Source organism: Amblyomma maculatum, unplaced genomic scaffold (genome assembly GCF_055883805.1).
Source record: "Amblyomma maculatum isolate TAMU_Amacu unplaced genomic scaffold, ASM5588380v1 scaffold_18, whole genome shotgun sequence".
NCBI classification, from domain to species: domain Eukaryota; kingdom Metazoa; phylum Arthropoda; class Arachnida; order Ixodida; family Ixodidae; genus Amblyomma; species Amblyomma maculatum.
The window spans coordinates 10,689,035-10,716,736 of NW_028146743.1; the positions used below are offsets into that span (position 1 = coordinate 10,689,035).

Sequence of the window (27,702 nt, forward strand, 5' to 3'; positions counted from 1 at the left end):
GTCGGCATGATGCGCTTTAATTTGTTTTCGTTCGACCGAAAGACCATGCATTTAATCTGGGTCGCAGAACCAGAATAGTACTGCTTAGATGATAATCCTTGCCCGCAGAATGTGAAGTGCTTTGACTCGCGGGTTCCTTCCACAGCATACTTGATGCCAACAGAAGCCACTGAAATTAAGAACTGCCTGTTGGCTCTGCGCAACAGCAGATCACGGGACATAGATGACCTTAAAATTCTGCCGGTAAAATATGTAGTCGATATAATTAGCCCAGTATTTGAATACATCTTTAATTGCTGCCTCGAACATGCAGCCTTTCCCGAAGGAATGAAGATTGCCAAAGTGACCGTTCTCTTCAAAGGTGGAGACCAAAATCAACCGTCAAATTATCGTCCAATATCTATTCTGCCCATATTTTCGAAGTGTTTTGAGAAAATTCTTATAGGCGAATGTCCACTTTTTGTGATAAATATAACATACTAACACCTTTTCAACATGGCTTTAGGAAAAACTTTTCGACAGAAACCGCATTTCTAACCCAAAAGGAACAAATTTTAGAGTCATTTGAACAGCAACTTTTTACACTCGGCATTTTTGTTGACTTTTCAAAAGCTTTTGATAGAATCAATCACAAAACAATGTTAGCCAAACTTGAACATTATGGTTTTCGCGGGAAATTTCTTGAAATGATTACCTCCTACTTTAGTTCCCGGGCGCAGCAAGTGACCATAAACAATGAATTATCAAATTTTAAACGCCTCTCTTCTGGCGTTCCGCAGGGTAGCGTTTTAGGACCGTTGCTTTTCCTCCTTTATGTCAATGACATCGTATGCATAAGTAAGATTCCAAGCTTTGTAATTTATACTGATGACACAACTCTATTTTTTAAAGCCGCACACATACAATACCTTGAACAGCAAGCCATAGCTTGTCTGCACCTTCTTTATGAATGGTCTGAATGCAATTCGCTAATTATAAACACCGAAAAAACCAAGGCTGTACTCTTTAGGCCTCGAAATAAACTGATTTCTTGTCCGCCATGTCTCACACTCCACCTAAACACTGGTTCATCGCTGATTCAAATAGTCCATTCGGTCAAAAGCTTAGGTGTGATTTTTCATGAAAACATGTGATGGGATGAGCACGTCGAAATGGTTGGGGACAAATTGTCGAAGGTTGCTGGTGTTGTATCCAGAATGCGATTTTTATTGCGGCAGCGTATTAAACAGATGTTGTACAATGCACTATTTTCTTCTGTTCTTAATTATTGTTTTTTGGTGTGGGGTACCACGTCATTTACCAATATTAAACGGATGCATCTCATTCAGAAGAAAATTGTTTGTAGTATTACCAATTCTTCGCGATTTGATCACACTAAACCGATTTTTGGGGCACTTGGCATCATCTCCATTCACCAGCTGTATGACACCATACTTTTTAGGAGGTACAAGACTAATATTTTAAAACAAAGCTCATTCAGGACGCAGCTGTCTCTTTTAAAAGCAAAAGACCAAAATTATTCTACTCGCGCTCGTTTCACATGGACTGTGCCAAAAACTAGAACCAATTATGGTCGCCAAATGTTGCGCTATACTCTTCCTTATTTGCTAAACAATGTACAAGTAAACTAATGCATACAAAACACTATCAACAATGTTGCATCACTGTGATTTCTACTTGTTTCTTTTTTCGTATTATTGGTAATGTAAGTGTTTCACGTTCTGTTTTATACACTATTCATATACACCTAGCTGCTATTATTGTATTGTAGAGACTTTACTTATTATGTAACTAATGCTTGTTTGTGCATACTGCTGCCAACTCTTTGTAGGGTGCGTCGACCTCTGTCAAGCCTTTTTCTGGCTTTTTGTCGGCGCACCTAACATCTTCACGGTGTTGAATAAAATTGAATTGAATTGATTTCCAAGAGCGACTGCTTCTGAATCACAATCAGCCACAGATGGATTGGAAAAGCAAGGCATACGCTGCATGACAATTTACGCATGATTCAGATTAGTCTGTCGGGTTTACGCTAACTCCAGTCTTTTTTTTTGCTTAAAGCTGTCCTTCCGTTTCGATTGCTTCCGCTCCCTTCTGTTTAGGCTGCTTCTTCCATTGCCGCTTTCGCCTTATTGGATGTGCACCGTAATTCCAGGTATCAAAAAAGCCTGTAATGTAGGCTCCTCTTTACTCGTATTGACAGAGCATAAAATGAGTCGTACGAAGACAGCGCCCGACCAGTATTGTGTCTTTTATTTCGTGTTCATATTCCTTTGCGCTGCGTTAATTCGTTGATACCATTGAACCAACTACAGCCCTCAACAAGGATGACAAACGTTGCAATATAATTGAAGTCTGCGAGGAGTGACAAAACTTGCTTGTCAGGTGTTCTAAATAATAGAGCCATTTCTTGCTGAGAATATGTGACAAACCGGAATGGTCTTATTTTACAAAAATTACTGATTGCAAACTCGATGATTCGAGAACTTATCTGCATTCATCAATCATCATGACGCTCCTTATGTGGAGAACTGTGGAACGAAAACGACAAGCAAGAACGTTGTCAAGAGTTTTCTGGTCATGTACGACAGAAACGATAAAGGCTCAGTGCATCTTGTGAATTCTGTAAAAAGTACAAAAGATGTGCCGTTGCAATTTTTTGAAGAGGTTAGAAATTTATTCAAATGCCCAGGAGTGGACATATGTCTTCTACCGAAACTCTATCCGGAAATTGTCATCTCTTGGCATCATCTCACGAAGTTTGCAGGAACCTTGCCCATGCTTGATAAACAGCGAAGACGGTGGCGAGGTACTTAATGGAAAAGATATTAATTATTTCGGCATGGTACCCCATAGCATCCAGTTACAGATCAAGGGAGAAATTTCGCCTAAAATAGGCTGAAAGACTTATGCAAACTCCTTGGCACACCCAAGACATGAACAGCAGCTGTGCTGTTGACCTTATTAACCAGACATTTGTAAAGATGTCGCATTACGCGTCGGCATAGGAGAATGATTCGGATGAATGGTTGCTATGCGTTCTTTTTCTTTTTTTTTTCTTTATTTTGGTTATAAGACGGCCAAACATGAAAGCACCTCGAAAGCTGCATTTTACCAAGAGTACGGCCGTGACATAGACTTACCCAGTTCAAAATACCAGCTTCAGGGGCAAGTTGGTGCTGCATAGTACCCAAAAATGTGGCGCAACAAACACAATCACATGAGAAGAAACACAGCGCAGACGCACACTACCAACTATAATATTGTAATGTTATATGCGGTCGGGATCGAACCCGAGTGTTCCGGCACAGTAATCGGGCATGTTAACCACTGCACCACTGCGGCGGGGCGCTATCCGATGCGTGAGATGAGTATAAGAGAATTTTTACATATACTTATACTGCGACATCCATCGTTGATTCTCCGGAGGTGTTTCAAAGGTTAAGCAACCCCCTAGCGCCTTGCATTCTGCTTACATGTTTCGTGCATAAAATGTTCTGTGTTACTGCCCTGTACTCCCACTCTCACCACGGTCAATGGGAACCTGTTCGATAGTTTGAGGACGGTAACGTGCGCAGCGTTGAGCGTGGAGGCGGTGGTACGCATACGAGGAAACGTTGCATTTTCTCATGTTCCCGGCCCTCTTTGTTGTTCGCTCAAGGCACTGTTCGTTTCGGGCACAAGTTCAATTTATTCATTCACTGAATCCAAACAAATTGAATAACAATGAACCGAAGGACCCTTTTGCGTTTAGGATTTAAAAATCTAACCTAAGTGAGGGCTCAGTGGCTTTGAGAAAGAGAAAGAGCATCAGTTCAATTACTCGCTACTTAGAACCTACCGCTGAACTTCCCGATTATCAAGTTAAAAAGAAAAAAACGTTGCTCGTTCATTTTGGAGCAGAATGTGGAGATTAAAAAAAAATAAAAAAAAATAGCACCAAAGAGGACGAGAGCACTGACAGTGTTAAAGAGAGGAAGACGGCGTCACTTAAGGCTGTGGAAAGAAAAATATGTAGGGCCGGTTGGGGCGAAATTCATCCTATATTTTCAAGATGCCACTCACTTTTGCACAAAATTGTTGGACACGCTACAGCGAAATGTGGAAGACAGTGATGCTTAAAAAGTATGCCTAAACATTTACGTTATCTGTTTGTTATGACATGTATTGTAACACCCCGTTAGCTAAACCTCTTACTGTTCAATATATGCTTGAGCAAAACTGTCTCAGCATATAACTGCTCTATTTACTCTCATGCCAAGAATCAATATTAGCGCTTAAGGTAATCAAACATCTATTCGTACCTTCAAGCTTCTAAGTGTGGCGCGGTGGCACGACAACATGGGCGACTAAATAAAAAAAAACGTAACTGCCAGACCAGGCTTCATTTAAGGAAAACGCGCCTCATGATGGTTTTGTACGTTAATGAACATGTTAACGGGCGAGGTAAGCAAAGTTAATTCGCTTGTAGGACAAGCTAATTTAGTTTCATATCTAGCGAGCGCCGTTCGCTTTCCTACGTTGGCGGCACGGTGATACACGGAGAAGTCGAATGCAATTCTTAATGGACAGGCAGCAGATGTCCGTTACCTTTCGCCATTTTCGCAAACCGAAGCCGGTACCATTTCGCATCTCCGGACGTCTCCTCTGCCTACGACGTGACGAACTGCAAGATATTATATTAAGGGCACTGCAATATATAGCATCTCCTACGGCCACACAGAGGCGCAAGCTGTTTGCGTGCTGCCCCGCCAGAGTGGCGCAGTGGTTTTGGCGCTAGACTACTGTTTCCAAGGACGTGGGATCGAATCCCGGCTCCGGCGGCCGTTTATTGATGGAGGCAAAAAGCAAGGCGCCCGTGTGCTATGCGATATGTCAGAGCACGTTAAAAAAAGCCAGGTGGTTGAAATTTCCGGAGCCTTCCACTACGGCGTCTCTCATAACGTGAGCCGCTTTGAGACTTACCCCCTAAACCAAACCAGTTTGCGCGCTGGCCTGCGTTCACGGATAAGACGTGACGTTATTCGCGGGAGCCCTTGAGCCGGGAATCAAACGGAATATGTGCAGTCATTAAAGTGCACGTGTACGCCACACCGAAAATGGAATGCGCACATCTTTTCGGGCCAGACGACGCTTGCCTCCATTTTTTTTTTTTTTTTGGAGGAAACACCATTTGGCTGAGGGCAGGAATTTTCGCTCAACAACATCCGAGCTGACGTTTCATCTGTCCTGCGTGAAGTGTGTTTGGCTTGAGGGTAGTAAGTTCGCCAAGATCAGTTCGAACACAGTGCGTTCGGCAGTGAGTGTGTCTAAAGAAATACCGTGTGACGGTGACACTGAATTTCCCTTTTTGGTAGACGCATAACTATCTAGAATATGGACAACAGTATTGTGCTCGGTCACATTACATACTAAAAATAGATGAGTAACGTTCAGAAGCGTAGTAGAAACTACGAGCACGCACCAAATTATCGAATGCTTGTCAGTTTGTCACATGACAGTGCTCTGAAGTGCGAGGTACATGTGACATCGAAGCGTAATACTGCTTTTTGCGAAGAAAAGATTTGGCAAGATAACTGTCCTAATTAGGTAATTACTTACTCCACCACATTAATTTCTCTTTGAAAAATGCCTCTTTTAGGAACATACAGGTATTAATGGTTCACCGCACACTCTGAATCTTTTATTTTTCCCTTAATTGTTCCTTTCCCTTACTTCCCAATTTACCTTAATTTCCCATATTAGCAATTAGACTAAAGTTTAGCTAATTACTGCCACAAACTTTTTTCTTTCCTACTTTTGGCATTTATTCATGACCAAAAAATGACATTATAGACATTTCCTTAGCTTTAGCATGTTCAGGGGATCTTTTTGAAACGTGCCCATGTTTGAAAAGGCGTCTTTTGTGACAAGAAATTACCATAATGGCCCGTAAAAATGGATATGTTATTTTACCACGTGTTCTTTTCCTGACGAGATACTTGAAATTAAAACACAAATTTAAAATGAGCACTCTATTCACTTGCATGCTACGTTCCAAAAAGTTATGCTGAAAAATAAAGATGTTTTCAAGACCCTCGTCCCACCTTAAGCTACACAAGTTACAAATTAGGATCGTGTTTTATGTTATCAGGAGATAAGAAACGACCCTTGAATAACCGCGATTGAGCGAACCCCCGAGAAGACCTATTTATTCAACTATTATGAGCATTTCATTGCGATATATAGGATGCCAACTTAAGAGAGCCGCGTCATTAATATTGCACTGTTGCAGTCATTACGGGACCGTACAACGAAGTCTTTTCATCTGCAAATGAATCAGGCTGAAGTTGCACGACTAGCGCATACAGGGAGAAAAGTGATGGACAAGGAGGTGCGACCTTAGTATATACGAAGAGTGATGGAAAATTGCCGAATTTTGCGGTAAAAATAGCCACGTGAATATGTACAAACGCGTTATATTTCGCCTACAACTTTCCCATAACTTCCCGTATTCTTCACAAACCACAAAGCACTGCTCTCGTCTGAAACTGAGCTTTTTAAAATGTAATTGAGCGAGACGGGTACAACCAACGAATTGTATGCCACAATACATCGATGACATGGTGTCGAAAAAACAGTGCCCTTGGAAGCACGTTGGTTGTCGTGATTACTGCAACTGCTGCCGTGTACTCAAACACCCATGATCTCTTTCTACTGTTTAACACTTTTTCCTGGGTTCATTCATTCGCACAAAACAAAAGATAGTCGAAATATTCAATTTCCCTGACGCACATCTGCATATCTGCACGCTTGTCAGCAGTAAAGAAGTCTTCAGCGCAGGGCAGATCACCATTTTTCTTTTCGAGACTGACTCCGTGGGGCGCCTTCATCGTCGCTGCGATTTGCAAGTGGATTTCCCCTTAATACTGCAAGGCTAAATTCGTTAACCTCTCAGAACTTTGCGGATGACGCATCGTATTGTTAACAAAGTTTTACCAAAACTCGGAGTAATTTTGATTCAGAGATATACTGTGAAGGGTGGTATCGTTGAATGATTTAGAATTTACACATCGACTTCGAAAAGAAGAACGACAACGTTTCGCCACTGCAAAGCGAGAATATCTTGCCCTCGCCAACTACGGAGAAGTTTTTCCTGCGTGTAATGCATGCGGAACAAATGCAGTGTGTCCCAGCAGAGATGGACCAAGATTTAGAAAAAAGCCTGAGCTTACTGTCGAATTTTGCATCAAGTGAATGCTTTAAGAGCCTTGTAAATTTACCGCTATTATTTTCCAGCTCTGCAAACGTCAACAATTTAACAAAATAACCTTTAAAATATCGTTTTAAACGTTCACGCGCGAATAGGAATGTTACCAAAGAAAGAAAGCAAAAAGTCCGACCCAGGTGCTCCGAACAATGTAGTCTTAGAGTAGCTTTATATTCGACAAAAATGAAACCCGGCGAGTTTAAAAGATGCCGCTTAAGAGCGCGCTTCGCGCGCCCCCAACACGCCGCGATTACAGTGCTCTCAAGAGCGGCTGAACAAAGCGCTACTAAATTCTCGCCTTATTCTATGCCCGCAACCAAAGTTAACGTTGCTGCTTTCGCGTAGCCGCGCTGCCCGAAAAGCGCGCTGTCAACAGCCGTTGACGCTTAGTTCGCAACTAGCAGCTAAGCCAAGCTCTGTCTTGAGCTGCGCAGAAGGGGCGAATTTCGCCCCGTTCTAGCAAGTCGCGCATGAGGGCGCTATATAATCGCTGTGGTTATGGGGAGCACAGAGCACGCTGTCCAGTGGTATTTGTTAAACATTAATTTTTGCCTCAAAAATTGCTACGATAGGGCTAACTCTTCGGAAACACTTGGGTCGTACCATATCTGTGGTTCTCGACAACTTTCCTCCTCACATATTTTTGGTTAAATGTACATTTAAACGAAAAATGCCAGTACATGCTTTACTTGACTCCCAGCATATTTCACTGGATTTCATATAAGAAAAGTCCTTCTTGTTTTTAATATATATTGATCCAACTATGTTCCAACCAGCTATGTTGGACACATAGCCAGGACATATCTAAGAGGCGAAAATTGTCCCCACGCCGTTGAGATACCTTCCCTGCTCCAGCAGTGTCGACGGGAGCAGACAGAATTTGCAAAATATAGCTGGCAAGGAAGTCCCTCGTTAAGCGGCAATATTTGCGGCCGCATGTCACGCTCACTGTCATATACCAGTGAGACGAGCGTAACTTCCGCTTCCAAAATCACGCCGCTTTTACGGTTTGCATATGCCCCGCCTGTCGTAGTCTGTGTTCCTTGTTCGCCTCTTCTTCTTCCATCCTCTAGCGTCCTCGGTTCCGCATACGCAACGCCGCGCGATGCTAGCCAACGCGGAAGCTTTTCAATAAGCACGTCGTCACTCTCCGCACCTCTTCCAGCTTCTTCAGATCCCGCCGTCGCCTTGTCCTCCATGAACTATTTGCTAGCCTGGTTTACGGCACTTTTAATACACAAACGCCATTGAGCGCCGTCAGCGTGCCCTGCTCATCCATCGCCTGCCAATATCTTCATTCATCGCTGCACGTACTATAGGTGACGGTGCCCGCTCGCGTGAACCACGAGACCTGCCCTTCTCTACGAGTGCACGAGCTGACATGCCCAGCCCGCTCTTCTACTTTCTTGCTTTCGTTCGAAGCTGTCGGCACCGCGCAATATTGATGGCCTCAAAAAAGAGGACCGCCACTTCCTCCTCTCCCACCCTGTTCCTCGGTGCCACCCTGCCCTCAACCGCGTGCGGGCTCGTCCTCCCCTCCATTTATGCGCAAATACGGACGTTTTCGTACGCCTCGCCCCGTGACGAGTCGAGGCGGGCACCGGAGCGCTGGCGGGGCCGCCATCGAAAGCGCGCACACTTCGAACCCAATTTTCAAGCCCCCTTTCTTTCACTCGCTGTGGCGTTCTTTTACTCTTCTTTTCCTGTGTAATCCTCCTCTTCTTGCGAAGAGCCGACCGGCTGACTCTTTCGCGGCAGTGTCGTTCAAACTGAAGCAAGGGACATTTGGGCGACCACGCCGGGCCGAGAGCGGACCACTTTCATGCCCGCCGATTTCTATGAGAGTCGATTCAATTCTGGGCACATTAGCGTGATCTAAGGTGAGCTCAGCTGATAGAAGTAATAAGGTTAGTCTAGATGCGTTAAAGTTTAACCCATTGAAAGAAGTAGGAACGAATCAGACCAAAACAGTGCTTGTGAATTTACAGAAAGAATCGAGAAATCTAGCTACCCCAGGTTAGTATAGCTGTTCGCAGCGGCTGTGTCAAGATGCCGGGTTGGAAGTTCGGGCTGGCGCTGTCGGTCGGGCTGTTGGTGACGGCGGTGGGTCCACTCGCGGTGCGAGCGTCAGCCGGCGACGGCGATAGCGATGGCGAAGACGAGCTGGTCGCCAAGTGGAAGGACATGGAGGCCTCGATGAGGGAAGTAGTCCAGGGTGCCTTGAAGAAGGCCCTGCCGGAGGTACTGAGGATGGGCCAGGAAGACGGCGGGCTGTCGGGACCCTGCACATCGGCCTTCATAGGAGTCTTCCGCCGACTCGGTAACATGGACAAGGAGGTGATGAAGAGTGAGTACGCGGTTTGATCGCTGTTTCCTGTAACAGTTATCAGATATGCTCTTGTGTGCAAAATATGGGTGTGAAATTCTTGTGATTAACACAGAAAACAGGCATGCTTGTGCCCTCACGATGTAAATAATTCCGGTGCCACGTGGAATTCTTTATTTCGTGTTGGTACACGTGAAGTAGAGGAAAAGAGAGCGTCAGGAAGTTCTGCACTGTGCGTATGTTCGCTGAAGCGGTTTTGTCTCATTTTCACGTTCTTCGAAGTGCAAAGAAATGATTACACTATTTATTGGTTTGAAGAGGCAGTATAAAAAATGCCTTATATTAATGTTGCGATTTGCCAATCTGCTTTCGGGATGTCACATCTTTTGGAACATTCAGGCAGCATGAAGTATATGTGACCGCATCACGAGACTATATTCCAAAAATTTGGGAGATATCTGAACTCTCGAAAACACAAAGCCATAACCCGCAAGAGGCCTTAAAGAGGGCTAATGAGTTTAATGAGTATTTTCAATCGGTCTTCACGCTTGACGATGATTCTATGCCTCACCTAGAATCATAAATAACGTCCTGTAGACTAAATCTAGACGAACTAATACTAAGGGAATCAGATATATTTGCTCTTCTGCTTAATCTTGATGAAAAGAAATCTAGTGGTCCAGATAATATTCCAAATCCATTTCTAAAAAGATACGCAGAGTGGGTATTCAAATACTTGTTCCTGATATATAGGAAGTCCCTTGAAAACGCAGATGTGCCGCGATATTGGATAATCGCTAAAGTAGTTCCCGTTCATATATCTGGTGACACCCCACTATCGCCCTATTCCACTCACCTGTGCAGCATCGAAGATCCTCGAACATATCATTCTGAAGCATATCGTAACTTTCCTTGAAAAAAATAAGCTGCTCAGTCCGAAACAACACGGCTTTAGGAAAGCGCTGTCAACCACAACTCAGCTATTAGAAACAATCCACGTTCTCGCATCCGATCGCGACAAACGCGGCCAGGTCGACATCTTATTTCTAGATTTATCAAAAGCGTTCGATCGCGTCTCGCACCCGAAACAAGCTTCACAATTTTCTTGACTGTAATAAAGTAACGAACTGGATACAAGATTATCTTTCAGAACGCTGTCAGTATGTGCATTATGACGGTTGCGCATCACAGCGTGTCAAAGTAATATCCGGCGTACCCCTGGGAACGGTATTAGCACCTATTTTATTTCTTGTTTACATCAATGATCTAACATCAAATATTAACGACACAGTCCGAATGTTCGCAAAAGACTGCATTATTTATAAAGAAATTAAATCACATGTCGATCTGGTAAACTTAAACAAGGCACTTGGTCAAATAGCTACATGGTGTCGGGAATGGCAGATGGCTCTGAATCTAGAGAAATCAGTTTTCGTGACTGTGTCAAGAAAAAAGAACTCGCTAGTTTTCCCGTATACAGTTGGAAATAAACCATTAAAAGCAGTCCAAGAATACAAATATGTCGGTGACCTTATCTCTTCAGATTTGAAATGGAAAAGACATGTGCAATATATACATCAAACGCATTTTCCGCGCTTTTTCTCTTAAGCGATCAATCCCGTCTGCCTCTCCTGACACAAGTTTCCTATTGTCTCCTTGTCCGGCCTTTGCTCGAATACAACATTCTTTGCTGATTTCCGCACACGCAACAATGCATAAATAAATTAGAGTGTCCAGCGGAAAGCAGTAAGCTTTATTTTTAACAAGTATCGACGTAACGACTCCCCAACTGAACTTTTAAACAGCTCGAACCTTTCCAGTATTAGTAACCGCGCACGAACTTCACGCCTTAAGTTCCTCTTCCTTCTGATAAATGGTGCTTTAAAAATAGATTCCGAGCTTTACCTGGTCCCTTCATCTAAAAGAAATATTAGAACTAAACATTCAGAGCATTTAGCACAATATAAGTTTCATACTGACACCTTTCGTTTTCATTTTTTCCGCAAACAATTAGGAAATGGAACATGTTACCTGTGGATGTTGCTGGCTCTGAATCTCTACAAATCTTTCTTTCTAACCTGCCGTAATCATTTTTTCCTGAACATGATAATCTAGCATTTGAGTACTACAATTGTTAAGAAATATTACTTCACCTGTACTCATGTTGCATTGCATATTACACTACAGACTTTGACATTACCACGCATGATGTCTACTCAATTTTCGACGTTATTGCATAGTCTTTGTATAACTTGTGACGTGTTACTAATTACCTATCGTGATGTACCCCAATGCTGCAACAGCCTCGACAGAGGCTAGCAGTATGTTCAAAATAAATAAATCAATAAATAAATACTTCTTGCAGAGAGAGCGAATAGATGAGTTTCAGCACCAGTAGTTATTTTCATCATGATACATTCACGTCATGCGTTTCTGTAAATACGTTTTTCGGTGTCTGGAATATTACAAACGAGTTGCATGGACATATCCAAAGATGCATACATCCCTAAGTGTGAGTAGTGGGACCTCCTGTTTTATATTTCAAAGTCGGTCTAGTTTGGTCACCTTGAGCTTAAGTGAACGCTCCGTCGTAACACAATACCTTTACAGCTCAATGTTGTGCATCTAATTAACCAATTAGGTTACCCGATACCGCAAAGAGGAGTTGAATTTATTAGGAAGAGCACCTTTAACTCTTCCTTTCTCTTTACGTGAATTTTCGGCATTGACAGGCTGGCATAGAGTTTGGCAAAAACTGTTTTAAGCTTCGCAAAATTCATTTATAGAAAAGTAGAGACGCAGCATCTGCCACATTTCTGTGTGCACACCTCAACCGCACCGTAAGAGAAGGGAGGAAATTAGGAGTAAAAGAAGAAAGAGGTGCCGTAATGAAAGATCCAGAATAATTTCTATCATCTGGGGATTTTAACGTGCATTGACACCGCACAGCACACGGACGCCTTTTCGTTTCGCCTCCATCGAAACGCGGCATCCGCGATCGGGTTCGAACTCAGGCACTTCAGTTCAGTAGCCGAGCGACTTTACAATTGCGCTTTAGTGGTGCGTTATAACGCTTTATAGTTAGAGTTTGGATTTAACAAAAAAAAAGCAAGTGCACTATCTGTTTCAGTTTTCGGTGGCATGCAATGAACGGCATACAAAATGTAATCGTTTCAAATTTATATCGCTCCAATTTTACTAGCAGATGACTGCTAAATGGGAAGCTAAATGGAGCGACGTCCCCCTAAACTTGAAAAAATGAACGATTGCGTCAAAGTTTTGATAGCAAATGCACGTATTTTTTTCCGACACCTTCTTCTCAATTCTGGGTTACAACGATGGCGACACTTTGTCGACCGAGCGAGCTGTATACGCTCGCAATGACCTCTTGATTGCCAGAATATGCGGCTGTTTTGGATCGGAGGAGTTAGTTGGTGCTACAGGCGCACCGCTTAGTTTACTGATTCATGCGCGCTTTGATTTGAGGTATACCTTTTAGTTTCGCTAACGGAACGCTCCACGACACACAGACTGACCTTGCCTCGGTTGCAGCACGGGTCAAACCACTTTCTCTAACAGCATCAACTGTGCGTGTTTGCATGTGTTCGCATATGCGCTTAGTGTGCGTGTGTAGCGTTATCTATTGTAAGCACGCACTGATAGGGTTCAATATCAAATATCCGACAATACCTTTTACGCATTGTGTATCGCGTTGGTGAGTTAAGAACTAGAATTGGTGAAAAATATTGCGCCGAACCACGCACACTACAAGAAAGAAGGCGATACACAGGCGCTACTCACAACTAAATTTTATTGAAACCACGAGGTGCCTTATATAAGGTGAAGGTTGAAGTTGAAAGAAGGGTGCGATGAAAAAGAAGGGAAGCAAAAAACGACCATCGGGAACGCAGTGGCAAGCAAACAGCCTCCCCCCCCCCCACACACACACACACATACACACACAAACACACAAACAAAACCTGTTAGTGGATAGCAGCATCTAAAGACTTAAATTAGGAGGCAAGAAGAGATAATGAAGGGGTGCTAATACACCTACTGCCAAAATGTTAATCCTTACTCTTTCCAAGAATCTTCGTCTCATTCAACCACGCCCTGCATCCGTTGCACTTGATTACGTGCGGAACCAAATATGCGTACTTGTCTTATAAACCTGATAAATTTCGTGCATGGTCCCCCAAACTCTCTTTGATGCATCGATCAGTTTGGACAACGTAAAGCTTTCCACGCGTTAAGGGAATATCATGGATCACTCCAACAGAACACTTCGTAAAGGGAGAGTCGTGCTTTATCTGGCAACCCCCTTTTCTTGAGTTGCAGATTCGGGGGCACAACTTTCCCAGCTTGTTGGGAGCCGAAAAAACGACACTCACGCCATGCCTGTTGGCCACTTTCCTCAAGTTGTACGAGGGATTTTGTGTGTAAGGCACAACTAGCGGCTTCTGTATCCTCCGACGATCCTCTCCAGTACTACTTCGTGTTCCGTTCTCGATTTTGTGAAGGAAGGTCTCGCCAACTGTAATCGACACAGAGCAGGGGAACCCAGCCGCCGAAAGCCAGCTAATCTGATTTTGGAAGCTGGCTTGCAACTGATGCGGGCACGATTTCCTGAGAAAAGATTATAAACAGTGCGAAGCTATTGCTCTTTATACAGTCTTGGAATGCATAGAATCATAAGGCAAAATATCTTTTTTAGCACGCGGGTAATAACCCCAGCAAACGTGTCTTTCAAGGAAGGTTAGTTTCAAATATTAAAACTGTAAAACATTAGTGTCGGGTTTTTCATTTACTTTAAGGGCCATTTTTCTGTTTGCATACGATCAGCTCATGGGCTGGAACAGCAAGCTCCATACTGCATTTTGGTCCTTTTTTAAGAAGCCGAATTACGGTTGTCTGGCACAGAGATGTCCACCAAAACTATTACATTTCTCTTCCTTTCTGGTGTCCTCTACTCCCCGCAAGCTCACCTATTCTTTTCCCCAGTTCAAGCATGCACCAACTAGCCCAAGAAGTGGTGTTAATGACGTTAACACTAAAAGGGTCTCCTGTTTCCCAGCCTGTACACACGCATGCCTTAAATTTCGCGCACGCAAAATTAGAAGTGTTGTCAGACAGCGTGTCAAGTTATTAGTATCGTATACAAAGTCCGAAGGCAGCAATAATTATTGTCTTCCTCAGAGGCAGGAGTTGCGAAGATCATAGTGGGAGTTCTTAAGCTCAACGCAATACAACCTGTAATAAAAAAAAAATATTTCTTGGGAGAGTGGTCTTTTTTAAATGCATAAGACTGCATATCTTCGTTAGAACCTATTGTATTCCCTGAACTGCTTCTGAAAATTATTCGAATTGCGTGTTTTCTCGTATTAGCGGCCGTATTGTAAATATGTAATTTTTTATCTGCGCGAAGTTACAGACCTGTTCATTATCGTCGAAGCAGAAAAGCAAAAGCTGAAAGCATCTATACGAGTAACGCTGACGCAATTTCAAGAACAATACGATTATAAAAACACGTTTCATAGAGACACTACCAAACGACACTGCAACGTATAAGAAGCAACATTATTGAATATTAGAAAGGATGTCAGAGCATGAATTTGGGCTAGTTGGGTTGTGGATAACTAAAATTAGCGCAAAGGACAACACGGGAAGTGTCTGTCGTCTTTCCGTCTCGTCCTTTGTGATAACTTTAATTAGCAAGAATCCTTACAATATGTTTGTTGTCAAACACTTCTTGAAGTATCAAGTTCTACTCCGTGGTAGGTAACCGGAAATGTAAATATTTCTAATTATTATTCCGTGCGAAGTATCTGACAAAGGCTGCCTAATTATGCTTGTGTCAATTCTTCTATAGTAAACGATTGCATTACGTTAGGCTCTGGCGAGATTTCTAAATTTGCACGAATCAGAAGACGAAGAAAGATTAACCGAGGAACTTTGTGCCTTAAATATATGAGTTGAATCTGATTCTGAATCTGTATCTGAAATTCAACCTCATTACCCTATATAAAGTAATTCAGCTGACAGTGATGGATATCTGTCACGCAGACGAAGCTTTGGGGTGGGCACAGAGCTTTCTTTAGAAAAAGTTATAATCACGGTAATGTTTGTGTAAAATATCTGTTTTACGAGGTCGCTGAGCCGAAGTTAGTTTGTATTATTAACAGGTTCTGTAAAAAAATCCAGCAATTTAAACATGCAATGGAGTTTTATAAAAATAAAAAGGCCCATGATGGTAGGCAGTTAAGGTGTTTACGTCGCTCAGAAGAGGTGTGATGAACGTCGACTTGCAGAGCTATTCTTTTACAGAACTTTTATTGAGTATCATGCCTCACCATTCGAAAGGAATTAAATCAGGTTTCTTTTTTTTTGATGGTAGATTCATTATGAAACTCTGTTTGCCATACCTGATCTGCCCTGTATAATGATCCTTACACCAAACAATAAATAGACATGTACTTCTGAGATTTACTGTTCTATGTTGAATGTCATGACCGGAGTTTTAGAGCGCAGCTCCTTGGCGCCCGTTCCTGCGTTCTGCGTCGTCGCCGAAGACGTCGCCGTTGTCTCTCAACCAGCTCTGCAGCCGGGGCAGCGCGCCTCTAGCTGCGCGCACTCCTGGCGCCATTCCTCCCTCATGCCTACACCGAAGCGCATAGCCGTCGCCTTTCGCCATTGCTCAAATTCTTTGCCTCAGTCTATCGAAAAGCTGCAACAGCTGATGAGCTTCGCTTAAATTTCGCACTAGGATGCAATGTATTATTCGGCAATTTTTAAATTCTTTGCTACGCTCTAATTCTTGACTTGATGTAAAGGTGTGCTGTTGACACAGTTTATAGCACCTTTCTTCATTTTCGTTTGCCCTCCCACTTCCTAAATCCTTGCTTGCTGATGTATTGGAATCGGAAATAAAAAAATAACGAGACGTGCTTAATGTGTAGCATTGTGTAGGTTGCCACTTTGACTTAATGCTGCCTGCAGAGGGGAGCAGGCACGAATTTTGCAAAAACGACAAATTCGTCGAGGCTCCGCTTACTCCATCATAAAGAAGAGAGAACCCGGCTATCAGATTCGCTGCCTAAACGAAAAGGGAGCTCACGCAGTGCCACCCACTAGCTTTTTGCATCTTGTGGGCCGTTTAGATCAGTGGTTCTCGGCCATGGATGTGTCGGGGCTCCTTGTGGACCGCTGGAAGTGGTGGGGGACACCATGAGACCGGAGAGGGAGGAGAGGGTGGTTTTGGGCGGCGATAATGTGCCGACCGCTGCCGCAGTTCTGGGAGCAGGTGGCGGAATTCCTGTACAGAAAAGACTAAATTCGCCTCTTAAGAACGCGCACTTGATAAGCCAGAGCACCACGGCCTGCAGTGGATGTGGGGGAGAGACGGAGCATTGGCGCCCTGTATTCGACTTCTCCCAACATCGCGCTACTTTTGCAATGTAGCCCCGTCATGAATTGCAGCCAAAGATCGAGTTTCATCGACGCCGGCATCAACAAACCCCGGAGACGCTCTCTCTCGCGCGCGCCTGCATGCTCTCCGTTTATTCTTTCGCATTTCTTTCGCTTTGAAAAAATGAGGTCGGCTTTGAGCCTCTGTGCTTTTAATTCTGCAAAACTGCATTTGCCTAGCCAGGGCAGAGCTATCGTGAAACTTTTTTTGTTTTGTTTTGTTTTGTTTTTTTTTTTGTTTTGTGAGCATGGGTTTCGCGGACCCCGAAAATCGCTTCGCGGAATCCCATCTGAGAAACACTGGTTTAGATAATGTCGCTGTCACAAACGAGCGCCAATCAACAGCTGTTCTGGAATAGAACCCACCTATGCCTTCCTACCAAATTGATGTTTTTCAGGGCTTGTATTTTGTGCACCACCGTGATATCAGATATGACATGCAAATTGGCGCAAAGCTCAAATCAGAATTTTCTCCGGTCACATCGGGGAATGCATTGACAGCAATTTAATTCTTACCCTGAATACTCTGATAGTAAAAAATGACACGACTACGGCTACATGCTGCGTCTGTGATGATTCGCAGCGCGCAAAGGTTAAGTATGAGCAGAGCGTTTAAACTTGTAATTTTGTGCAGACGTCAAGGATAGTACGTTCGATTTGTCATCAGAAAATGGAGAAAGGGTCCGTAATTTTGAGATGGCTTGCGATGCCTTTGAATAACGCCTGCGAAAAGCACAAAATCAAACACCTTACGAGAACACATGAAACACGCATCTCTCGTCCCTTCTCGGGTCTCCCGTGTTTAACGCTTTCTTTTGGTGCCTTTCTCCGACTAGATATCGGCGTATATACTGACCTCTGGAAGTGAGAAGTTTAAATCAGTGAGAAACTAGCCTCAACACACAGTTTTGATTTAAAAGCAACTTTCTTCCTGTATTTTGTTCGTTAAGTATGAACGCCTGGAAATGTGCTTGAGTGGCAGATGCAATGTCCTGTGAACATGCCTCGCACTATATCCGAATGAGTACCAGATGTAACCAATTGTAATGAAGCTCTTAGCACCGACAGAGCGTCGGACCTTTATGGAAACCAACTGATGTTTGCTGAAAGTCATGTTTCGCAACGGGTCGTAACGTTTTATTCTTAAAGGATAATTTTAAGTCTAAAAGCCAACATTTTTTAATATTGGCTTGAGGAAAAAAGTGTGAATTAATAGGTTGCAGAGCATCATGCTGTAATTTTCGCGCCAAAATGCCATTTACTCCGCATTAGTAATTGGCCGCAAAATAAAGCTATGACGTGAACAGCTCCAGTCTCGTATCTCTCGGGCAAAGCGCATGGCGATTCTCAGCGGAGAGACCTCACGAGAGAAAAGCGCATTTTAATTTGTTCTCTGAGGAGACCGTTTCTCTGAGGAGACCGAGCAGACCGAGGAGAACGTTAGAACGCTGAAGTAGCAGCTATGTCGCGTGGGAGATTTTTTATTGAACAAGCTGTATTTTGTGGCCGTTAAAATAAACTACAGTGCGTAAACAGTAGCTCGGTGATAACATTGATGTGTTCTATTTTCAGAGGTGATTGGCAATCTTTGAATCGGCACTTTTTTTTTGAAGTCACTGGTTAGAGGCTATCTCTTTAGTCTCTACTAAATTGTGCACTTCGAGAAGCCAGAAAAAGAAACGAAGAATAGGCCGTGGAACTCAAAACCGCCTGCAACCAAAACATTCTTGTGGTGTGCAAGGTGGCTAGCAGCAATATGCAATCGGTTTCTCTTGCCTAACTCTATTGCTTTATTTTTATTGCGAAAGTAATACTCCGACAGCCAAAGTGAGACCTCGGGTGGCTCGCAGCTACGCCGTGAAGAGGCATAGCTACGATCTCCTCATAAAAAAATCACCCTGACATGACCTTCGAATTCACGTTACCCCTATGCGCAGCAGCTGCCAACTCGAGTCGCTCATTTCATATGGGAGGGTGATATCAGAAGCAGCCTGCTAGAACCGTTTGCATTCTCGTTACCCCTACGACACGCAGACACGTCCATACGGCATGGTTGAAGCGTGACTTTACATGTGGGCTGGTAGCTTCAGCTCTCGCGTCATACTCTTAAAGGATGTAGCACCTTACACTGATAGGGCGTGATAGGGGAATAATGTAGCCGGCAAAAGAAGCTTCCGCCATTGCCTTCGCAATTCAACTAGGGTTAACCAGAGCTAAACCACAATTGATTTTTAACCCGTCGTTCAAGTTACTTGAGACGCCCGGTGTATGGTGTGTGCGCGCGATAAATTGCCGAAGAAAATAAAAAATAGCTTGAGTAATTCTTTAGGCTAGCGTCAGCATTATGCATCCAGTTCACTTTGCGTCTGAGGTGCATCTCGTTTTTATAACCTGCGCTCAAATAATGCGAGACAATGTGTATATACTGTATCTTCTAGTAAAGGCCGTGGGGTGAAGGTCTTGTGTCCGGGGCGTAGCCGTCGCCTTCTTTGATCAGAACGTCTCGCGATCAGCCAGAGTTCACAAGCGCTCGCAGATAGTTGGCTCGGACACTCAGTCATCATCTTCGTCTTTGTTGAGAGAGAGCCACTGCAGCGCTCGGAGTCGGCTGCTTTTGGTACAACAATATATACGAAAACAAAAACAGTAGTCAAAGAATTCATAGGTTGCTAGCGGGTGAAGCGTTGCGTGCGACATAGTGATTAGCGAGTGCACGTTAATGTTACTTAAGCGACGTTCCACTGGCGACTTACGCAATCAGTGTTCTGCCGAACTGCGCGAGCGAGGGAGGCCAATGGTGAGGCAGTGTACCAAGCTACGAAAGGTTGCTACATCCGTTGACCTCTTCATCAGAATATTGTCAAATAACAACTGGAAGCCGATTTTCTTATCGCAATCAAAAGCGCCTCAACTGGCTAACATATATGCTTACAAGGAAAATTATCTCTTCTGGAGCTTGCCGACACTTTACTGCCCCTTTGTTCCTTACAGTGACCGACATCTCTTGTTGCGACTACTATCTAGACTTTCTCGTCATAGGGAGAGTGTCTAAAACGATTTTTTCTAAACGCTGCGTTCACAGCCACATTACGGTTTCACTTAGCGCAAGTGAAGAGTGCGCGCTGCAACAAGTGCGGCTGAGTGTAAACAGAGCTTCGTATTTTGTTTCAGTACCCTGCGGATGTCGACGAAGGTGCGCCTTCCCCGTGTTCCGCATCATGGCGCACTCTCTTGTAGTGCATTTTGTGAGCCCATTTGTAGAACACTGCGCGTAACCATTGGATATTTCCCGGCATGCCACTTTGATGCATTTCACCCAAACCTTTTCCCATTTTTGTACCCTTCTTCCGCTTTTCATCTCCCACTTCACTTCCCTACACAAAGCAGCAAAACTGGCAACATTAAGCGCCGGGTAAACTTTCTGTTGCTCATTCCAGGGTTTCTGTCTCGGTTTGTTTCATGTGCAGATTGTTGAAAGTCAGTCCCGTAGTCTCCCTGCTATCTTCATAATCCTAATGAATTACCCTCAATTATAAATTTTGAAGCAAGTAGCACAGATGAGTGTCATTTCAGGTGAAAAAAAAAAAAAACCGTTCGTACAAACACTGAAAACGGAAGGTAATAACCGAAAACAAATACACTCATTTCATCTTGTGCGCATTCAGCAATGTAAAAACGGCTGACTTTGAACAGGCCTTTGATTTCCTTTTTTTTTATGTTACGCTCATTGCATGCAAGAAAAAAAAATCAAATATCGCTCACACGTTGTCCCTATATCAATGTGCATCGTGCGTACTAGCGACTACACAATGTGATTGCGCATGGGTAACCTGTTCCAAAATCGTGAAGCTGCCTGTTAATTCACAAAAAACGAGGATCAGTGAGGGTAGAACAGCAGATATCCAAAGTATCAGTGCTATGCAAGTATGCAAGCCATCAATTTTGTTCATATCATAATGCCCCCCCCCCCCTCCCTCCCCCCTTTTCTCTCTCTCCGAAAAAAAGAAGGAAAATAAAGCCCTGCCTATCTGCTACAACGCAGTGATCGACGCGTCGGGCAAGCTGGCCCCTGGCCTTCTGGACGGGTCGCTGAGTGACTTCGGCGACTACGAGGAGTGCCTGAGCGTGGCCGTTCCGGACAGCTCCTCGGAGGATGGCTCGCTGCTATTCCGCGGCCAGTACTGCATGGTCAAATCGAGGCCCCCGCTGCCGCCCAAGCCACGCTTCGTCAACAAACACTTCGCGGCCATCAACTTGACCCTCTTCCCGGAAAACTCGGTCAGCTCCTTTTCTGCTTCCGGTGGGGCGTCGACGGCCGGCAGGAGGTGGCCCCACGCGTAATAATTTCGCCCTGAGTGGAGTACGCCAACGATGCGTGAAACGTTGTTCATCTGTTGGTTTTCTTTTTGACCTCAAAAGAACATTCTTTTTGCTATTTACTTCAACGCGAGCAGAACAAAAAGGGAAGGCGGCTTGCCCTAATTATTTCTTTTTCTCGAAGGCACGGGAAGCGCCACGAAAGCAATATTGCAGGGAGCAGTCGTTACAAACCAAACATTCCAAGTACCAGATTTAGATTATGTGAAAATAAAATAGCATGTAGAATAGCATAGTTCGCAACGAAAACTCGCGAGCATACGAGCGCTGCGTGCATGCCAACAATGCCAACATGAAAGCAATAGAAAAATAAAATGCAAGAAATTTTCCGCATAATGCAGTCGACCAAGTTTATTCGGAAATTTCTTAAGACAGATAGGACATCTGGGACCGTATTCCGAGTTTGCGTCGTTATCGAAGCGTCGCTATCTCACGTGACCTCGAGTCATCTGATTGGTCGAACCGCCAGGACATGATGTTGCCACCTGTTCTGGTTCCGTAGTAGCGACACCCATTTCCGGCGTTTCGACCAATCAGATGGCTCGAGTTCACGTGGGACAGAGACACTTCGATAACGACGCAAACTCGTAATACGGGCCCCGGATAGATTTGTGATGAGCATCGATTCGTCTGCTGACCATTCGGGCCATAAAGACGGGATCTCAACGAGCCGACACTAAGTGTGGCCGCTAACATACAGGGATTTGTCATTGCCTAATTAGTTCAGATATAATGCACTGGCAGATTCCTACTTTACTGCGTAGGCGCCGGCCATTCAATAGTTTCCAAATAATAATTGGAAGACGCTTAAGCTCAGCTTTTGTGAGTTGAACGCGATAGCGTTTAAACCCCAAAGCTTTGAAGACGATGGATGGATGAATAAGGCTTTGAATCGGGCGGCGACTCGCGCCATCTTTTGAGGCATCGCTGTGCGATCGAAGGAATTTTCTAGTGAACGCCGCATCGCAGGTAAGCAAAGCGGAAACGTTCTTTGTTACTCACATGACTATTACTTCCGTAATTAGGTTCTTTCCAATGACCCACCTAAACATTAGCTTACAGCCAAGTCATATTCGAAGCATTACGTTAGGTCTGTTGTTGTTGTTTGTGGGGTTTAACATCCCAAAGCGACTCAGGCTATGAGAGACGCCGTAGTGGAGGGCTCCGGAAATTTCGACCACCTGGGGTTCTGTAACGTGCACTGACATCGCACAGCACACGGGCGTCTTGCTTTTCGCCTCCATCGAAAAGCGGTCGCCGAGGCCGGGATTCGATCCCGCGTACATGGGAACAGTAGTCGAGCGCCGTAACCACTGCGCCACCCCGGCGGGGCAATATATTAGGTCAACTTTTATTAGGTCAACTGTGGCGGAGTGGTCGCGTGCTCGCCTCGTACTGCCAACGGACAGCGTTCAACTCCGAGGGTTTTGCCAGAACTTTTATCGCTTATTCTGATTTTCGCGTTAAGACCACAACGCCGACACCGACCTTTCCGCGACACGGGGCCCTTAACGCTACCGCGTTTAAGCTCTTTTTATATGTGAAACGCCTGGGAAACGCTTTATTTGCTAGAACGCTGCGCCTAGATCAGGTTCTCTTCCGCGACCGCTGCTGTAGGACGTCTTCGTTATAGGAGTGCGGCGCGCGCATATAATCCACGCAGGTAATGAGGGAGTTTGCCAAGGACGCCGGGACATTCTACACGACCACAGCAAGGACCGGACTGTGCATGCCTTCAGTCTGCTCCAAGGAGGACGTGGAAGCCATCGCTAAGAATGGTGCGGCAAAATATTGCTTCTGATACAGCGTTCAAAACATACGTAATCCGCTAGGGGGTCTGGCATGTTCTGTGTCCTTCAAGAGTTATTATATTAAGAACCAGGGGGAATAAAGCTGCGTTTCGTTAGTGACCTGATTAAAGTATTTACGCTGTTCAGGAGATATTTTAAAGCAAACAAATATGCTTTCTTGTACACAAAATCTTCTGTTAACTTTACATCGGATGGTCGCTGCTGTAATAATGTCTGAATATTAGTGCAGATCATAAAAAATGCATTAAAGCAAGCGTTCGTCTTCGTCCTGCGTCACATTTCTAGAATGGAAAACCGCAGCAACTATGTGATGGTTTAGAGGGGAGGGGAACGTGCGCCACGTCATTGCAGTTAACCGCCAGAATATAAACCGAACGTCACTTCTAAGGTACCGGTAAAAGGAGGAAGCGAAGGGCGCATCATTTCTGCCGCGCATAATAGATCAGGCTTCTAGTGACAGCGCGGCTTTAGTACCTTGAAACAACTAGGAAGACACTGTGCAATGTTCGTTCGATAGGTCCAAAACTTCACTTTTACCAAAGAGCATGCCCAAGGGACAAATTGTCAATAGAAGTTGGGACTCAGCTGCCTGACAATTTCTAGATGGGACAGCCGAAGAATTGTAGACCCATTTGCTATATATATGGTTTCCAAAATGCCGTACAGATTTATACGTATTAGGATTGAAGGTGACCCTTGCGTGGTATGACCCAAACACTACCGAGTACGTGAATTGGTGCTTTACGTGAGCACACAATTAGGGCCGGAAATATGTGCTTATGCGCGATGATATCACAGGATCAAGGCTCAAAATTGTTTTCTTGGCGCATATGCAACGACGCAGAAGAAATTAAAATTATATTGAATATGAGGAGGTAAATACACAGATTATGTCAGAGCTGTTTTAAATTAATTTCTTACCGTAACCTGAACCTGTATCGATTGCGTCTAACAGCTATCGACGGTTATCTAAATAACGCAGCAATGTATCTTCTGAAGCAAGCAATTTAAAAGTTTTCTGCGCCGACTGTGATGCAGCTGCACTGACGAAACAATCAATCTGGCACACCAGCGAGTTCAGACGGCGACCCAGACAAGAGCCGAGAAATAAACTTTCTTTCTCCCTCCCTTCGCTCTCAATTGGCCGCGCATATAACACGAAAGATGAAGTGCCAAATGTTAGGCTCACCGCAGAGGAACACTCTGCCGTCTAAGTGCTGTCCCTCTAGAAAGCAAATAACGCAGAGCTTCGAATTTAATTGGAACATAATGAAATAAAGTCAACTGTCTAGAAGTGAAATCAGCATGCTTCCGAGATGAATCAGGCTCTTTGTGAATGCACCGTTCTGAAATTGATTTGAGTAACCGGTGTTTGTTTATCACTATATTGTTACGAGGCACGTCTAGATGTTACGAGGCGATGTTACGTCGTATCCGCAACAGGGACACACTCGCAGGACAACCAGAGCGTAGCTGCAGCGTCGTCGTTCTCCACTAGCCCAGCACTTCGTCATCGTCTCTTTCACTGCGTACCGTAACAATATATAAAAATATAGGAGAATTTATCTGGCAAGTTACTGCCTGAAGTTTCCCTTCATCATTGAAACGTTGTCTGTTTTTTTTTTTTCTTTACAGCCGCATGCAATTTGGTGTTTAAATATTCCTTTTTTCCTCGTACTATAGAAGACTGGAACCGACTGCCACCTCACCTAACAAATAGCATCGGACTCGACTGACCTAATTGAGTCTTGACTACCTTAACTAACCTGTTGTTGTGTTGCTGCTTTAAATATTTGTGTGTGTTTTAAATAACAAAAAAAAAAATGTTTTCCCTTGTACTGCCGATTTCACTGACGTTTTTCATTTGATTATTGTACCAAATGTTCGATTTTTCTACCCCTGGCTGCCATGATTATTGTGTTCTAGCTGTGTATAATTTTTTCTTTATATATGATGTAATAATATTATTGTTGACACTCCTGCTTGGGCCCACCAAAGGGCCTGCAGTATATTGTAAATAAATAAATAAATTTAATAGGCTACATTGCAAGGAATTGACTGTGACGTGGAAAACTTTACTCTCGATATAAACATAGGGACTCGTAAGCAAACATTACAACTGTGAAATTTAGAAACGGCGTTCGTGAAATAACTGTAAAGAAGGAGAGACTTGCGGCCGGCTGCTACGCCGCTGTTGATTACTGCGTCGGTATAGGGTCTAAACGTATTTTTGAGTTGTTAAAAAAGGCAGATATTAAAAGAAAACGAAAAACAAAATATAAGTCGAGAATATTAGAAAAACTGAGTTGCTTGTGCTTTAATTTCTTATTGTCTATTCGCTCAGAGCTCTTTTCACTGCCATAAATGACAGCCCGTTTCGCAACCTTCATTGGCACTAAATAATTAGTATCCTTCTGCCTTCAGGGCGTGCAAAAAGTTTTATTCCGTTATTCCGCCGCTACAGTACAAGCATTCAAAGAGTGCCTTTTCTGCGGAGCTCCCGTTCACATTCCAACCCATGAGCGTGTGCACGAGTCGCGAATTGTCCTTGAACGCAATGCATGACCCAGCCGGTGCAGTCTGTTACTCGGGGGCATATTTTTCGGCGTGAATACATTTAAAAGTGCCACTTTAAAGCAGTGTTGTACTTGACAGTTTTTAAATAACCGGAATGTCTTTCTGTATCTTATTTCTATGGGGCTTGTCATTATTTATGACTGCTCCTGTTTTACGTTTGGACTCTTCGCACGGACACGTGACGTGATTAGACCCTTTTATTTGTGGCTATTCTTGTCCACATAATTTTGCTGCCTTGTTCAGTTTTCAGAGGGATTCACTGGGATGCATTCGTCAGCGACTGTTCTCAATCTTCTAGTGCTCAGCTGACGTTGAAAGACAAGATATTCATGTAAGGAACGATTTTTTCCTTCTTTAGAAAGGTACTATTCCCGCCACGCGTACATTCGAATATTTCAGCCTGTATAAGATCCAAAAAATACTTTGCGAATTGGTATTTGTATGGCTTTGACCGATATTACTTCTTGGTATAGTTTTCTAACAGTGAGGGAATGTATCTCACCGGTAATATGCCTAATTTGAGAAGCTTACCTACACATGTAGACAAACTGACAAAAAAATAAGCTAAAGTAAATGGGACGTACGTGATATGTTATGTCGGAGACTAATAATCAATCGCAACGAAATACTTCGATCTCTTCGTGATCATCATTTTTTGTGGCTCCTTCTCGAACAACGTTTTCGCTATGTCAGGATTCGGTTGCTGAAACAAGGGCACCAACGCACAGAAATTAAAATAAACTGAAGAAAAGCAATTTACTGTTTCAAATAGTTTGTGATCTCGCTGAGGCGCGAACGTATCAGCTTCTGGGGTCGCCTCCCATAGGCCACTACGCAGCCACCGCAGCGATCACACAGCGTGTTACTTCTGCTACTCTCAAGCGCTGTGCTTTCTTTGTCGTCTTAATCAACTTTCATCCGCGAGCAACGGATCCAGGGCATACCGCTATCACAATGCCGTTTTAAGTGGTGTGAAGCGGTCCTGAAAGCTTAGAGCGCTAGCACTGAGGTCCCATTAAGCGATTTCGCCTATCTTTGTCGGAAGCCTCCTTCACAATAAAACTCGAGGGTCGGGCCGAAACCGAAACAAAGCCCGACGTCATAGCAAACCGAATTCGAATTCGGCCTTATCACGCTTCCCGCCGGGGTGGTGCATTGGTAAGACGCCCGACTACTGTGCCGGAGTACCCGGGTTCGAACCCGACCACGGCGGCTGTGTTTCGATGGAGGCGAAACCAAGAGGCGTCCGTGCGCTGTGCGATGTCAGCGCACGTTAATGATCCCCAGGTGGTCGAAATAAATTACTCCGTAGCCCTCCAATATGGCTCCTCTTTCTCTCTACCTACTTTCACTCCCACGTTCCTCCCTTCCCTCACGGCGCGGTTCAGGTGTCCACAGAAACAAGTGTGACAGATAATGCGCCTTTCCCCTCCTGTGAACCGATTCTTCTTCTTCTTCTTCTTCTTCTTCTTCTTCTTATTATTATTATTATTATTATTATTATTATTATTATTATTATTATGACGCTGAATCGTCCATCATTGTTTTTCAGCGCCGTGCTGGTGTGCATCAGTTTACCCGTGTTCCTTTCCACGGCTGTTCATATCGTTTCGACTCTTTTCCTGACATCTCCGAAGTACAAGAAAAGCCACGGTAAGATTCGCGATTAGACTTTAATAATTGCAGTGAAGCTTGCTTACTGGTATTACCCTGTTCCTTTTTATTTATTTATTTTTACATACTGCAGCCCCGGTGGGGCTATATATGCAGGAGTGGGGTACAGTACAAAGCAAAGAAGCACCGAAATAATTATAAAAATAGGAACAGGCTTCTAAGATGATAGTAAGCGGATGCTGCCTGCTAAAGAATTCCGAGCCTTAATGGTACGAGGAAAAAGA

The 27,702-nt window shown here is 44.0% G+C and overlaps 1 protein-coding gene across 1 annotated transcript in view; it reads left to right on the forward strand.

Annotated features, from left to right (window-relative positions):
* Window positions 1-9,298: 9,298 nt before the first annotated feature.
* LOC146171873 (nose resistant to fluoxetine protein 6-like) overlaps window positions 9,299-27,702 on the forward strand; it is a gene marked incomplete at its 3' end in the record, with an annotated part of 44,299 nt that continues 25,895 nt past the window's right edge. Inside the window, exons 1-5 of the mRNA XM_084586352.1 lie at window positions 9,299-9,596; window positions 21,082-21,317; window positions 23,080-23,194; window positions 26,048-26,135; window positions 27,357-27,457. Of these exons, the coding sequence (XP_084442478.1) occupies window positions 9,299-9,596; window positions 21,082-21,317; window positions 23,080-23,194; window positions 26,048-26,135; window positions 27,357-27,457 (838 nt within the window). The remainder of the gene's footprint in view (window positions 9,597-21,081; window positions 21,318-23,079; window positions 23,195-26,047; window positions 26,136-27,356; window positions 27,458-27,702) is intronic.